The sequence below is a fragment of the Talpa europaea genome (assembly GCF_964194135.1).
Source record: "Talpa europaea genome assembly, chromosome: 7".
In the NCBI taxonomy this organism is placed as follows: Eukaryota; Metazoa; Chordata; class Mammalia; order Eulipotyphla; family Talpidae; genus Talpa; species Talpa europaea.
The window spans coordinates 125373309-125388886 of NC_140074.1; the positions used below are offsets into that span (position 1 = coordinate 125373309).

General features: G+C 47.6%; 1 protein-coding gene across 1 annotated transcript in view; it reads right to left on the reverse strand.

Moving 5' to 3' along the window:
- Positions 1-12628: 12628 nt before the first annotated feature.
- The window catches only part of TEX2 (testis expressed 2), a gene marked incomplete at its 3' end in the record, with an annotated part of 50264 nt that continues 47314 nt past the window's right edge, over positions 12629-15578 (reverse strand). Inside the window, exons 10-11 of the mRNA XM_084239425.1 lie at positions 14387-14507; positions 12629-12751 (exon numbers count right to left, since the gene is read on the reverse strand). Of these exons, the coding sequence (XP_084095551.1) occupies positions 12629-12751; positions 14387-14507 (244 nt within the window). The remainder of the gene's footprint in view (positions 12752-14386; positions 14508-15578) is intronic.

Genomic DNA, 15578 nt, shown 5'->3' on the forward strand with positions numbered 1-15578 from the left:
ATCCAGCCTTTAAAAGTCGGCGCCTAGCTCCCTTTAAAACTCTTCAAATTTTCATTTAAAAATTATGACGAGTTTAATTTGCAGGTGGCTACACCTACTTAGTGGAAGGGTAGCTTCCTTCCAAGAATACTTGAAAGAAAAAGCTGGCAAAGCCAGAAAGAAAGACTGAAAGCTCCAGGCCCTTGGCAAAGGAACTGTGTCTATGAGAGTAAAGTCAACTGACCTCTTTTAACAGTGATTTGGGTGTTGCTGTGGCTGCTGCTTCCAGACATATTTGAAGTGACAGAATATGTAGGGTGGTTATGGGGTGAGTGAAATGACGAAGGAAGCATCTCCGGGAGCAAGCTAAATTTTGATCTCCGCGTGTCCTCCTGCTTAAGGAAAATTTCAGAAAGGTTATCACTGTGAGCAGTCTGGCTCTTAGGGAAATAAAACGGGGGCGCTCCCGGCTGCGGGGTGACTGCATTTGGAGAGATGGTGACACCCATTCTGAAGGGCTTGTCTTTGCTCCAGAAACCCACCCACTACACAGTCTTGCATAGAAGAGTTTCTTCCCTCCCTCCCACCACACCTTGTACCTCCTGCCCCTTTCTCCCTCCCCTTCCCTCTCCTAGTGTCCCCTGGTTCTTACAGCTGTTGTACTTGGTTGAACCATCTATTCTATGTAAATGCCCACTATTTGTCTTTGTCCTTCTGACTCACTTTACTATACAACATCCCCTCGAACTCCTTCCATTTCGCTCTATGGCGTACCATTTCCTCTTGATGGCTGAATAGTATTCCACCGTGCGGATGGCCCACCTCTTCGTCCAGTCTGCTAGCAGCGGGCACTTAGCTTGTTTCCATGCCCTGGCTGTTGTGAATTTGCTGCAGCAAAAGCGTCTCTTACTTTCGTGGTTAATGTTTATCGGCTGTTTGCTGTTGTTGGGAAATGTTGGGAAATGCAAATACACGTCTTGCGGGGTCACCCATGGGACCCGCATAGCAGCTCTATGAGGCAGGTGTTATCAGCCCCATCTTACAAATGACCCATGGAAACTCGAAAAGACTAACAGCCTGGAGGCTGACACAGCTCGTAAGAGACACAACCTGGGCCTCCCCGGTGGCGCAGCGGTAGAGCGCTGGGTTGCGAAGCTGCCCGCGGCTTCTGCGGCGCCGGTTCAATCCCCGGCTGCTCCCCGGCCACCAGAGGAGGGTCCCGCATGGCGCGCAGACCTCTCCTGCCGCCCGCTGCTCCCCTCAGCAGTGTACTTCGGTCCTTCTGCCTGCTCTGCTCCCCGCTCTGGCTCTGGTGAATTCTCTCACCCTCCCGCGCTTCTGACTGTGCCCAGTGCATGTATAAACAAAACAAACAAACAAGCAAACAAATAAATAAAGAAAAACATGCCTCTATTAAAAAAAAAAAATCTTAAAAAAAAAAAAAGAAAAGAAAAGAGACACAACCTGGATTAGAACAGCTATCAATGACACTTGAGAGCCTGTCTGGCTCGCTCTAGACGCCAGCTGGCTGTTTCTCTTGCCCTTGCCCCCAGCATAGTGACAAGATTCCAGTATGTGACCTGCAAACGGCGTTAGGCAGGGGTCCAGATTGGCATGTTCCTGGAATACTAAAAACAACCAGAAGTTTGGAAACACAGGTGACATCAGAGGCATGGCCTCAAATAACATCTATGTCCCCCACTCTCACTTTGGGGATGTGCAGAGGAATGGAGAAGTTACCTGGGGGAATGGGGAGTCTTCTGGGGGGAGGAAGTCCAGTCTAATCCTGACTGATCATTTTTGTTTACTTGCTCTGCTGTTATATTTCACACCCACTGTTGTACTATGCTGAAGCGTCCCTCAGGCCCCCCGTTTATCATATATAAAGATTCTCAAGTGTCCAACACGGCACAACGTGGAACTGGCAGAACTGGCGGTCCTCTCTGTCTCCACCTCCTCACTGCCCAGTCCCTCTTAATCCCCTGGGGCCTGGCTTATTCCCACAGAACTCTCTGGAAATTTCTCTCAAGCACCTCATAAATGTTCTTCCTCTCGTAAAAATCCCAGTGCCCATGTTTTCCTTCCCCTCCCTGACAACGCCTGCCTTCAGTTTAGGTATGTTAATGGTTCTTTTTTCTAGAACTTTTTCCTTCATGGATACTACCATTTTCTGGCTTGCTCTCTCTCTGCTCTTTTTTTTTCTTCCAGAATGTGTTTCTCAAGGCTTAATTAGTGGACTTTACTATTCCCTCCACTTTCTCCCTCCACTGACAAAGCCAGATTTTAGAGCAGGAACTTTAGGTCTAATTTAGTTGGCTTCATTTTTTTTTAATTAATTAATTTATTTATACAAGCACTGGGTACAGTCAGAAGTGCGGGAGGGTGAGAGAATTCACCAGAGCCAGAGCGGGGTGCAGAGCAGGCAGAAGGACCGAAGTACACTGCTGAGGGGAGCAGCGGGCGGCAGGAGAGGTCTGCGCGCCATGTGGGACCCTCCTCCCGTGGCCGGGGAGCAGCCGGGGATCGAACCGGCGCTGCAGAGGCTGCAAACAGCTTTGCAACCCAGCGCTCAACCGCTGCGCCACCGGGGAGGCCCTAGTCGGCTTCATTTTGTAGATGAACTTCCTCTCTGAACTCTGCATGGTCATGGACACCATCATCCACTCACCTGATTATTCACACTGTTAGTAAATACCATGGAGGGCTTCTGTACAAAGGGTTCGTGCCACGAGCGAATATCAGAGCTTGCCAGTTGACAAAGGTGATAGGACATACACGGAAGAAGGCAACATACAAGGCCAACTGTGAAAAGTGTGAGCATAAACTTGGAAACAGACCTGTGGTTTTTGAGAGATGGGTCCTGGTCGAAAGAAAGGGGTGGGATGAAGAGAGCCGCCTGGAAGAAGTGGTGTCTGGGCCAGGCTTTCTGTCTCTAGGGGAATGGAGGACCTGGAAAAAGGCCTGGGGAAAGGAAACCTCTATGTGGCTTCTTGAAGCCCTGGATGACACAGGTCAGCCTGTGTTTAGCAGAGTGCTGAAGTCAGGCTGCTCCCTCTAGTAGACAGCAGCGTGAGATAGGACTGAAGTGCTTTGGGGCTGCAGGGCAGGGGTGGGGGGGGGGTGTTGAGGGGAGAAACAGGCCTTTGAGAGACCATTAGGAGGCTGCAAATAGGTTATTTTGGTCTTAGTCCAGAGCAAGAAATGGCAGGAGGCAGGATAGCTAGATCTTGCCAAAGCAGGATGGAAAACAGACCCATGCAGACCCACAAACAAGGGCGTTCAGAAGGAATTCAACAACGTCCATGAAACATTTACAGGCTCAAGGAGTTGCTCTCACTGTTGGGACCACAGCAGATTAAGGGAATAGAAATTGGCAGCACCTTTGCCAGAGGGGAAGAAATGCCAGGTGGTGTGGATTTATCTGCTGACCCTGATAGGCACTTACCAGGCTGGGCCCATCCTATTGCTCTGTTGCAATAACTAGTTTCGAAAGACGTCCCAAAGCAGTCTTTCCCTCCCTAGAAACACATGCTGCATTTTCCATCACAAAGTAGAGCTGTAACAGGGTGGTCCTTTCCCTCTCCCTGTCCTATAACAGAGCTACTTCCCCTCCCGTTGAATCTGTACTTTGTGACTGGGTTTGACCAGCAGTAACATTCAGGGACTTCCTGGCATGGTTTTAAGAAGCTAACAGCTTCCATTTCCTTCCTCTTGGAATGCTCACTCTTGGAACCTAGCTGAACCTTCCAGCAGAACCCAGTTAACTCACAGATTTGTGAGAGAGAACATAATGGCCATTGTTTTATTTTTTTTAAAGATTTATTTATTTATGCATAAAGAGCTGGGGTACAGGCCAGAGATGCGGGGGGTGGGGGAGTGAGAGGATTCACCAGAGACAGAATGGGGAACAGAACAGGCAGATTGACTGAAAACACTGTTGAGTAGAGCAGCGGGCAAGACAGGAGAGGTCTGCTGCGCCATGTGGGTTGTTCCCTGGCCGGCCAGGGATCGAACTCGTGCTGTAGAGGCTGCGGATTGCTTCATAGTGTGGTGCTTAACCCCTTGCGCTACCACAGAGGCCCCAATGGCCATTGTTTTAAACTGCTGGGTATGGAGTGGTTTGTTACGTAGTGATAACATGAAAAACAGCTACCCAGCTGGTTCCTTTACTTGACCATGGGGAGATTTGTACCCAATCTCATGCCAACTAGAGCCGTGAAAAGAGGATCATTTCCTCTGTAGTGGCAAAGCCAGGAGGCATGAGGAAACCCAGTTCAAAAGAAAGACATTGACAAGTATAGAGAAGCACAAAGGTACTCAGAGCCCTGGACAGGCCTGAGTTCCCGTTCTCGTTGGAACTGCCCAGCTCGCCCTCCCCCATTTAACCAAACAATTCACAATATACTCCTGCTCATCTCAGCTAGGTTTCCTTTGCTCACACCCAAAAAACTTGATTGAAATGCTGGCTCAACATTTCTTTTTTTTTTTTTTTAATAGAGGCATGTTTTATTTATTTATTTGTTTGTTTGTTTATTTGTTTTCGTTTTATACATGCACTGAGTACAGCCAGAAGCACGGGAGGGTGAGAGAATTCACCAGAGCCAGAGCGGGGAGCAGAGCAGGCAGAAGGACCGAAGTACACTGCTGAGGGGAGCAGCGGGAGGCAGGAGAGGTCTGCGCACCATGTGGGACCCTCACCCGGTGGCCGGGGATCGAACCGGTGCTGCAGAGGCTGCGGGCAGCTCAACCCAGCACTCAACCGCTGCGCCACTGGGGAGGCCCATGCTTGGCCACTTATTAATTGTATAAATGCAAACAAATTACTTAACCTCACTAAGCCTTGATTCTCTGATTGGTCTTAGAATTAGCACTAAAATACAGAAATAGTCCTATCTACCTTTCAGGGCCACTCTGAGAATTAGTTAAACATATCTGTGGTAGGCACTACGCCACTGCACACCTACTGAACTGGCTATAATTATAGTGATGATACCAAGTATTGACTAGGATTTGAAGTGACTGGAAACTCATACATTGCTAGTGGGAGTACAAAATGGTCCTACCACTTTGGGAAATAGTTTGGTAGTTTCTTACAAAAATACACAATGAGATGCAAACAAAAACCCATAAAAAGACTTTGACACAGGGGGCATCCCTGGTGACACAGGAGTTAAAGTCTTAGTGCTATCAAGCAATTGACAGCAAAGCTATCAGCAGCCACTGCGGCAGGAGTTTGATCCCTAGCCAGGGAGCTGACCCACATGGCACAGCAGACCTCTGCTGTCTCACCTGCTCCTCCCCTCAGCTGTGTATTTCAGTCATTCTACCTGTTCTGCTCCCCACTCTGTCTCTGGTGAATCCTCTCACCCCCCACACTTCTGGCCTACACCCCAGTTCTTGAATGCATTAAAAAAATTTTCCAGGGCCTCCCCGGTGGCGCAGCAGTTGAGCGCTGGGTTGCGAAGCTGCCCGCAGCCTCTGCAGCGCTGGTTCAATCCCAGGCTGCTCCCCGGCCACCAGGGGCGGGTCCCACATGGCGTGCAGACCTCTCCTGCCGCCCGCTGCTCCCCTCAGCAGTGTACTTCGGTCCTTCTGTCTGCTCTGCTCCCTGCTCTGGCTCTGGTGAATTCTCTCACCCTCCCGCGCTTCTGACTGTACCCAGTGCTTGTATAAATAAATAAATAAATCTTTAAAAAAAAAAAATTTTCCACACAAAAGTTCACAGCATCTTTTCACCGGGGGCAAACTGGACACAACCCAAATTCCATAAATGTCAGTGGAAAAAAACAAGTTGTGGCCTATTCAGACAATGAAATACTACTTAGCAACAAAAAGGAACGAATTACTGATCTAACAATATGGGTACATCACAAAAACATTAGATTAAGTAACAGGAGCCAGGCAGACATGAGAGTACAAATTGCATGATTCCATTTATAAGAATATCTAAAATAGGCAACACCATTTGTAATATTAGAAATCAGACCAGTGGTTGCCAGGGACAGAGGTTGCTGAGGACGGGGATTGACGGTAAAAAGATGAGGGAAATTTTTGGAGTGATGAGACTATTCTATGTCTTGCTTAGGTGGAAGGTTATAGAGTGTATGGGTTTAAAACAAGGGATCATGCTCAGAGAAATAAGCCAAAAAGAAAAAGAAAAATACCGGATGGTCTCACTCATAGCAGGAATCTAGAAAACTTAAATAAGGGACCAGGAAAATGAATAACTATAAGAAAGTGAAAATCAAAATCAACAAACAACTATGAACCAGAGACACTTTTAGGGGGGCGGGGGCGGGAGGGGAGGGATTGGGGTCAGAATGGGGGGGCTGCAATTGTATGGGGGATATAACAATAAAATTTATAAATAAATAAATAAATAAATAAATAAAAATAATTCAAGCAGGCAGCTCTCCTGCCCACTAGTGACTATGCAGGCATTTCTTTTCATAAAACTTTTTCCTTTAAAAAGCATCAGCAGCAGCACTTCTTCTGTCCACCTGTGACTATGCAGGTGGCTCCCTTTCTCCTTTTCCTAAAAATCTGTCCTTTCATATTGTAAAATAACAATAATTATTCAAGCATAAACAAGAAAAATTCCCGTTGTCAAAGAGTAAAGTTAAGAGGGGAACAAAAAAATAATTACAGTAGGTAATCGTGAGGTGACTTGAGGTTTCAGGCATAAACATATGCATCTGAAAATCCATGTCATGATATACAACAATGTTTAGTTTTGCTGAGGCCTGAATGTGAACAGTATGAGCTTGTAGAGTTGTGGGCAGAAATTATGACTTTCCAATATTCACGGCTCCAAGTGGTTTTGTTATTTTTTCATCAGCAGGGTTTTACCATCCCCATTTCAGAACATATGAGGAAAGGGCTTTACAACACTAGGGACTGTTGGCAATCTGAGGGGCCCATCCATATGCACACTAAAAATCCAACTTTAGAAAAAAATAAAAAATAAAAAAATAAAACAAAACAAAACAAAACAAAACAAAACACATGCCTCCCTGGTGGCCTAGGAGTTAAGTCTCAGTATTATCACCGCTACAGCCTGAGTTTGATTCCCGGCCAGGGAGCTGACCCACTTACAGTGCAGCAGACCTCTCTTGTCTCCCCGCTGCTCCTCTCAGCAGTGTATTTCAGTCGATCCTCCTGCTTTGCTCCCCACTCTGTCTCTGGTGAGTCCTCTCACACCCTCTCCCCCACACCTCTAGCCTTCACCCTAGTTCTTCTACACACACACACACACACACACACACACACACACACACACACACAGGAAGTGGACACTTAATATATGTGTCTTCTAACTTATACATAAAGTTGATTTCAAAAGAACTAATTCAGAAAACATGACTGTCAAATAACTGAGTGATGAGCCTATAAATATACATTAAACCCTCTTCAAATGTATTTACCATGAGATACCATCTTCTCACCAATGGGCAAATATATTAAACATCTGATCATATCAAGAATTGGTGAGAGCGTAGGTCAGTGTGGGACTACAAATTAGAGCATCCACTTTGGAAAAGAATTTGCTATTATCTAGAAAGTTTTGTGCCTTGTCTACCACTCAGCAATTGTGCTTCTATGCACTATGCTAAAGGAATTCTTGCACACACACTACAGGAACACTTAAAGCAGCTTTGCTTGTAATGATACACACTGGAAGCTATTTTAAATGTCTAACACAAAGACAACAAGACGTAACTGCAGTATAATTGTATACTGGAGCCCCTCTCAGCAGCGACTGGCTGCAGGGCTACAATGACTGGGTTGTATTACAGTCAGCAATGTGAATGTCACCAGCATTAAGCAATTAAAAGAGCAAATCAGGGCCTCCCCGGTGGCGCAGCGGTTGAGCGCTGGGTTGCGAAGCTGCCAGCAGCCTCTGCGGCGCCAGTTCGATCCCCGGCTGCTCCCCGGCCACCCGAGGAGGGTCCCACATGGCGCACAGACCTCATGGTGCACAGACCTCTCCTGCCGCCCGCTGCTCCCCTCAGCAGTGTGCTTCGGTCCTTCTGCCTGCTCTGCTCCCCACTCTGGCTCTGGTGAATTCTCTCACCCTCCCGCGCTTCTGACTGTACCCAGTGCATGTATAAACAAAAAAAAAAAAAACCAAACAAATGAATAAATAAATAAATAAATAAAAGAGCAAATCAGGGGCTCCCTGGTGGTGCAAGGGGTTAAGCACAGCACTATGAAGCTATTGCAGCCACTGCAGCACAAGTTTGCTCCCCAGCCAGCCAGGGAGACACCCACATGGCATAGCAGACCTCTCCTGACTCACCGGCTGCTCCCCTCAGCAGTGCTTTCAGTCAGTCTGTCTGTTCTGCTCCCCACTCTGTCTCTGGTGAATCCTCTCCCCCTCCACACCTCTGGCCTGTATCCCAGTTCTTGTATGCATAAATATATATATATATATTTTTTTTTTTTAAAAAGAGCAAATTGGGCCTCTCTGGTGGCGCAGCAGGTTAAGCGCAGTGCTGTGAAGCTGTCCACAGCTTCTGCAGCACTGGTTGGATTCCCAGCAGGCCAGGGATGGACCCACATGGCGCAGCAGACCTCTACTGTCTCGCCCTCTGCTCCCCTCAGCAGTGTATTTCAGTCGATCTGCCTTTTCTGTTCCCTGCTCTGTCTCTGGTGAATCCTCTAAGCCTCCTGCGCCTCTGGCCTGTACCCGGTTCTTGTATAAGTAAATGAATCTTAAAAAAAAAAAAAAAAATCCATGGAACACTTGTTACAATAGATCACATTCTAGGCCACAGGGAGAACTTTCATACATTTCCCAGTGTAGAACCTGTACCACACTGTAGTAAATGTTGACATTAATAAAATTTTAAATAGCAATACAATAAAAATATTCATATTATTACAAAACATTTGCCATAATAATGTTTTGGATCAAAAATTTATTTTAATTTTAAAGACTAGAGAGAAAATGAAAATGAGAGTCTTTTGGACTACAAAGTCCAAAGCTGGACTGCTTTCACCTTTTGTCTTTTTATTATTAAAATTTTATTATTTTCTTATTGACAGGAAAATAATTCCCAAGGAAAGCGTATGAAGGAAATTAAGATACTTGGAGACTGTTAGTTTCCTGCGCTCTCCCTGCAGTAAATCAAGCTCTCGGGCAGCACAGCTTTCTTATCTTCCCACTCTTATGAGCTCGCCACTAAGAAGCACGTTTACTTTTCCCAGTCAGGGCTCTTTGAACTCCCCAAGACGCTGTTCAAAACTGTTTTGGCATTTTTTTTTTAAAGCGTTGCAATGACAGAATTTTTCCATGTCATATCAGTTCTTTAAAGACAAATGCTTGTTGGCCACTAAACGGGCCCAGTAGTTTTCATTCTTTACAACTTTTTTATTTCATAAAAGATTTATTTATGCATACAAGAAGGGCACAGGCCAGAGATTTGGGGGGGGGTGTGAGAGGATTCACCAGAGACAGAGTGGGGAGCAGAACAGGCAGACTGACTGGAATACACTGCCGAGGGGAGCAGCGGGGAGGCAGGAGAGGTCTGCCGCGCCATGTGGGTAGCTCCCTGGCCCGGGATCGAGCTCGTGTAGCAGAGGCTGCGGACTGCCTCATAGGTTCGTCTTAACCCCTTGCGCCACCAGGGAGGCCCCTCTTCACAACTTTGTGGCCTATTCCTCTTTTTCAGAAACCGAGGCTCCGGCGGCCACGGCGACGCAGCACCAGGCCCCGAGCTGCTGGGAGACAGACTCTTTCCACCGGGACCGGTGACTTTGACCTCCGGGGACAACGTTACCTTCGCTCAACTTTACACCCTCGGCGTTTATCCTACTTTCTATAAAAAATCCCGCCCAAGCCAGGAACCGCTCGCTCGCAAAGCGGCCCCGCGGGGATGGCGGGAGCACCAGGGCCCGCGGCGACGAGACGCGGGAGAAACCCGCACGGGTGACGTCGCACGCGACTCTCTGGCCGCCCTCGACGCCCGTCTCTATGGTCGGTATGTGACCACTCTACACCCTGGATGACTCGGAGAGCCCGGCCAATCATTAAGTCACCTTACAAGCACGTGGCCTAAAGCTCGACTTTCTATTGGTCAATCGCGGTAAACCCCGCCCAACAGCCGCGGTCGCTCCTTTAAGTGGAAGCGGGGCCGCGTCCCCGGCCTTTCCGCGGCCGGGGAGGTGAGGCTCGTGGGCTACGGCGGCGGCCTGTCTCGGGGGCGGGGGCGGGGGCGGGGGCGGGGGCGGGCGGCCTGCGGTGATGACTTTCCAAAGCACGCGTTAGACTGCTGATGCGAGTGATGCGACCTGGAGTCTGAGCCGGGCGGCGGCGGCGGCCGGGAGGGGGCGGGCGGCGGGCTCCCCCCGCTCACCCTGCGCTCTTGTCCCCGCAGGTCCCGCGGCCCCGGACGTCGGACCTCGGCCCCCGGCCCTCCCGCCCTCGAAGTCCCTCAATAAAGTGGCTGACCCAGTGCTCGTGTCCGTCTCGCGTCGTGTCCTCGCGACGCGCCGCCTTTGAGCCCCCGCGGCCTGCGCGTGGCCCCGGGGGTCAGGCTGCGGCGCCAGAGCACGAGCTCGCGCATAACTGGGGCCGCCCGCCCCCCGCCGGCGGCCCTTTTAACCGCGAGCGACACGGCTGTGTGCGAGCTGGGGCGCAGCCCTCAAAGCCAGGGCACTGGGGATCCCGCGGCTCGGCCGCTTCGTGCTGTCCCCGTCGCGACCCCCCCCCCGCGGGGATCGGGAGGCGGGCGGGGCGGCCTCTGCGGGGGCGGGGGGGGGGGGACACACGGCTGCGCTCTTGGGCGGTGCGAACTTGACTCCCCTGACTACGGTGCAGTGGTGGCTGCGAGCCACATTCAGGCGACTGCTTACTTGGGTGCGGTGTGCCAGGCGCGAGGTGAAGCTTGGTCGGGTTAGCGTGTCGTTAGCTTGCACAGGTAATAACAGGGCAGTTAGGTTAGATTTTACACACTGCTGTGATTTTTCACATATGGGCACATGTATGATCAAACTAATCCAAATGAAAGATGAGCCATCTCTGACCTGTGCTTGGGTGAGATGTATACTGAGGACAAGTCAAGTTGAATGACAAAGATGCACACGTGAGGGGTCTAAACTGCCAGGACACCTGCCTATCAGGGTGTGGCTAGGACCACCTCCGTCCACTGCACTTACTAAAGGAGGGCCACCAGGCTCTGTCCCTACTTGTAAACAGGATTCAGCACAAATGATCTTGTTTTTGACATGAGATATTTATTTGTGAAACAATGCAAGCGATTGTAAATCCCCACATACTATTTGATTAAGTGCAATAGAGTACAGTCGTGGAATCTACACAGTAGTGCGTCTAGTCCTTTAGTTATTGCACAGAAATTATAAAGACCAGTGAACAAGACATGCGGACTGACAGGCAAATTGGCCTACACAATGAGAAATTAGAACAGTACACTGACTGGAATGGTCAAGTGATTTAAGTCATGTTTTAATGGTGCGATTGGAATCAAATAAGGGTTGAAATTTTTTTCGATAAGACTCATTTCTTAAAAGTCATGTTCAAGCAAGGTGCTGTTTAAAAAACCACTATTAGCTTTATCCACAAATGTAAGTTATCAAAAGATACCCAAAGGTAATTTTGATTTGAATGCAATTTTAAACAAGTTTTGTTTTTACTTCTCAAAGCAAGTTTTACAATCAGAGCCCCCAAACTTGTAAACTACATCATGACACAAATGCACAAAATAAAGTTGGCAACATTAAAGAAAGGTCACGTGTTAATTTTGAGATTTGTAGTGTTTGATGTCAAGCAAACTTTTGGTCTTGACTCTCACCTTGATAGTTAAGAGAGCAGTTCTCCGCTTTGGCCACCAGAAAGGGAAACTGCCCTCAAAACTATCCCCAACCAATTCCATTAATGATGCATTAAGATTCCCCACAAAGCTTCCCAGAGCACAGGAAGCGCCAGGTGGTTGGACTGGCTCTGGCTTCCTGGCCCACCACTGGTCATTCAGTGCGAGTTCGACATTTTCACAGAAGCTCTTGTCTCAGGAAAACATGGGGTTACAAACCAGGCGATTGTACTCATTGGTAAAGGCTTGGGATGGTTTGATCTCATGGCTTTGCCTAATGTTCACGTGAACCCCGCGGTCCCCACCCGAGCTGAGTGTTGGTGTGTGTGTTCTATGGCTACTTGCTTCCAAAATGCACAATTCCAATGATGAGCAAGTTGCTGGGCCTACACAGAATGCCACTCCCACCACACCGCCAGTCTCTGGAATGGGGGGGCTGGCATCACACAGACCACAGAAGTGACAGTGGCCCATCCTGCTCTGGCTGCCTGAGGAAAAGCTGGCGTCAGGCAAGGGCGGCCTTCCAGGTGGACAGCCTGCTCCATGTGCTCTTTTTGTAAAGTAGAAAGCGGGGGTGTGAACCACTTGAAACTCTGGGTCTGCTGTGATGGTCTTTCCTGTTTCCTTGGCTGAGTCACAGCTTCGCAGCAGGCAATCCAGATACCAGTTACTGAACATCTCACAGTGGGATGGGCACCAGCAGGCAGAGGGCAGAAGCTGTGGCACAAGGAGAGGCCGGTGCTACAGCCTGGACGGCGGCCAAGAGCCCCACACCTGGAGCTCGGTCTGCTAATACTGTGAGTGCCAGTGCTCCCCCATCACAGCTGATCGGCAGCCTCAACCGACAGGTCTTTCAGTAGGCAGAAAGTGGAGCGAGGGTCCATGGCTGAGTGCATTATAGGGATATAAACATCATCCATGTTTGGCATGACAAAAACTTTCTGCAGGAAGAAAGAGCAGTCATGTGCAAGAATGCCTTGTTTTTTAGCAAGGCTAATGCAATGTCACTATTCAAAACAGTGCCAATTTGGAATTTCTTAATGGCCTCAGGAGAGAGAGTCTTTATACATCCTACAATCTCTCTTCATTCTTACCTAAATTCCTTCTCATAGATGTTATGAATGGCCTGTTTTGTAGCCAACACAAACTTTAAGATACAGACTACCACAAGTTCTACACGTTCCAAACGAGCCCCTCTCCCACATTTCAATTCAGAAAGCGTTGAAGATTCAGTGCATGAACACAAGAGCCCAATAAGTCAGCTCTGGGGCAGAAGCAGCCTTTGATTTCACGCACATGTAATAAGATTACTCAAGAACTAATATTCAACAGTAAGAGAACTGGTTTAAGCTGCTCGTTGTATTTCCAAGGTACTGTAACTTGGATACATATTCCATGTGAATTTTTCCATTTAACTCCTAGTAACAAAATGTAAACAATTTTTTTTCAAAGAGAACCATGCAAAGTTATATAAGAAAAATCCTATCGTGAACACCAGAAGGATAATGCGTGATGGACAGTAATGGGGCTCTGCCTGTCTATTTATAATCTAATTTGACGTAAGTGCATTTTGGCAACACAGTCAATTTTGAGTAATGCACTCACCAAAGTATAGAAGAAAACAACGGGCCATGGGGGCTGCAGCTGTTATCCTTTGCGTTCCCAACTAGCTTCAAAAATACCAGGCATCAATATTTTGCCCCCTCCCCTTCTTTTGCTCCTTTTACCCAAGGCCCCTGAAGAGAGGCCTCACACGCCTAATGTAGGGTTGAGGAAGATAAGAAAGAACACTGAAGGCATGAGGTGGTCTCTCCCCTGGCTAGATTCAAATTTTCTATTTGGTGACACATTAAGCTTTCCAGAAACTGGTTATTAATTATATTATCTCTAGCCTTTAAATAAGGAGAACATCATTTTTTAAAGGCAATAATTCAAAACATACTATAAAAAATGTGTCTTCTTCCAAAGGGGGGCTTCATGACAAAGTAAGTTGCTTGCTAATCTGTAAGACCTTGAAAAATATCAGCTGATGAAAATTTGATAGAAGTAGCTCACCAGGGCCTTAGCTACACCATGTAGCAAATGCCAAAGAATGAGTTCTGGCTTAGTCACCTCCAGGCAGATCAGCAGGGGGGACAGGCCTGCTGTTTTCTTTGGATTCCCAGGGTAGGTTTCCGGTTGAGCTGAACGAACTGAGTGAGGTGGATACCATATAAAGACAAAAACAACTTCTCTAACCTGTGTGGGTCCTACCTGAGGGCCAATGCCAGGCCCGCTCTGGGAGAAAGTCCAAAGACAGCCCAACAGGAGGAGGGGGCCCCTGCCCCCAAGGTGTACGAGGACACGGCAGCCATTTTGTTTATAGACTCCTGCCTTTTGGGTTTCTCCTCTGAAGATAGCTCTGGATTCTGTGACTGTTTCAGGGGTTTTTCAAACTATCTGAAATGTCACTCCTGTCACCTGCCTGGGATGAGGGCCCACAATTTTTCATCTGATTTTCGGAGTTCGCTCCCCCACCCCCCACCCTACCCAGAGCCTGCAGGTGCTTGTGAAATGCTAGATAACCTCAGGTGTACCTGAAACTCTTGCTCCAGTTTCTTCTCTATCCAGTCTGTCACATGAACTAAAGTCACTTCTCTCTCTCCAAGTTTTGGCCGAGCTTTTAGCTCTACATATGGTGGCTTCCGGAAACCATACCTTTATGAAGAAGATAAGTAATAACCACAGTTAGAAGCAAAGAAAGGAAGTGGACAACTCCCAACAGTGACCATTCCTCATTGTCATTACTTAAATGCTCTTAATCTGAAAAATCTAAAAACAATGTCTTGTGAACTCCTGTCTCCGGACTGTGGGTGAGGCTGTGATGGCTGGAAAACAGCTCTGAAGCTGCAAAGCCAGGAAGCAGCATGGAAAAGCCCATGACCTGGGCATTGTTTATGGGTTTAGTTTTTCCAAAAATGGCAAGGAGAACCATTGATGTGTGCTTCTTAATAAAAGAGATATATGTACATTACAAAATCCCAAATATATTATTGTATAAAGCAGAAAGGGAGACACTGGCTCTCCCTGAACCTCCCCCCGCTCCCCAAGACTGAATCACTGAGCGAAGTGAGATAAGTTTTCCCCACACTCCTATAGGCACGGATACCATGACAAATGTGTCAAGTTTCTATGAAGATTTCTAAACACTCTCAATATCTATAGTTAGCTTTATGGATCAATAAACAGTTGTGTTTGAGCAAGCGCCGGGGAATGGTATCCCAAGAGGGTGACTGACTAGAAAATCTTAAAACTTGGAAACAAGGAGAACTTTTATATGAACTCTCACTATGAAAAATAATTTTTTTTTTAGGTTTAGCAGACTATATAATAAGATTTATTTCTGGATGGACAGATGATAGGCCTTTTTTCCCCCCAATTTTTCCAACCTTTTGATTTTTGAAAATGAAAACATTACATTTAAAAAAATAAAACCTAAAGAGGTGTTTTTATTTTACTGGGAAACACCAGCAGTAGCATCAAATGGTTGGCCAACTCGAAAATCCTCACTGATCTTCCCACAACCCTCCTGGACACCAAGGGCACGTGTAGCGTGCTGGCTTCACACGGAGACAGAACAGCACTGCTGCCTTTCTCATGAGTGTAGCCTGTGATACAACAAGGTCTCTGAAGCAATCACTGTATACACTTATGCACACTTCATTGGGGCTGGAATGTCAACTGTAAATTGAGAGTCACAGATAGTGACTTTCTTCTTCAATACCTATG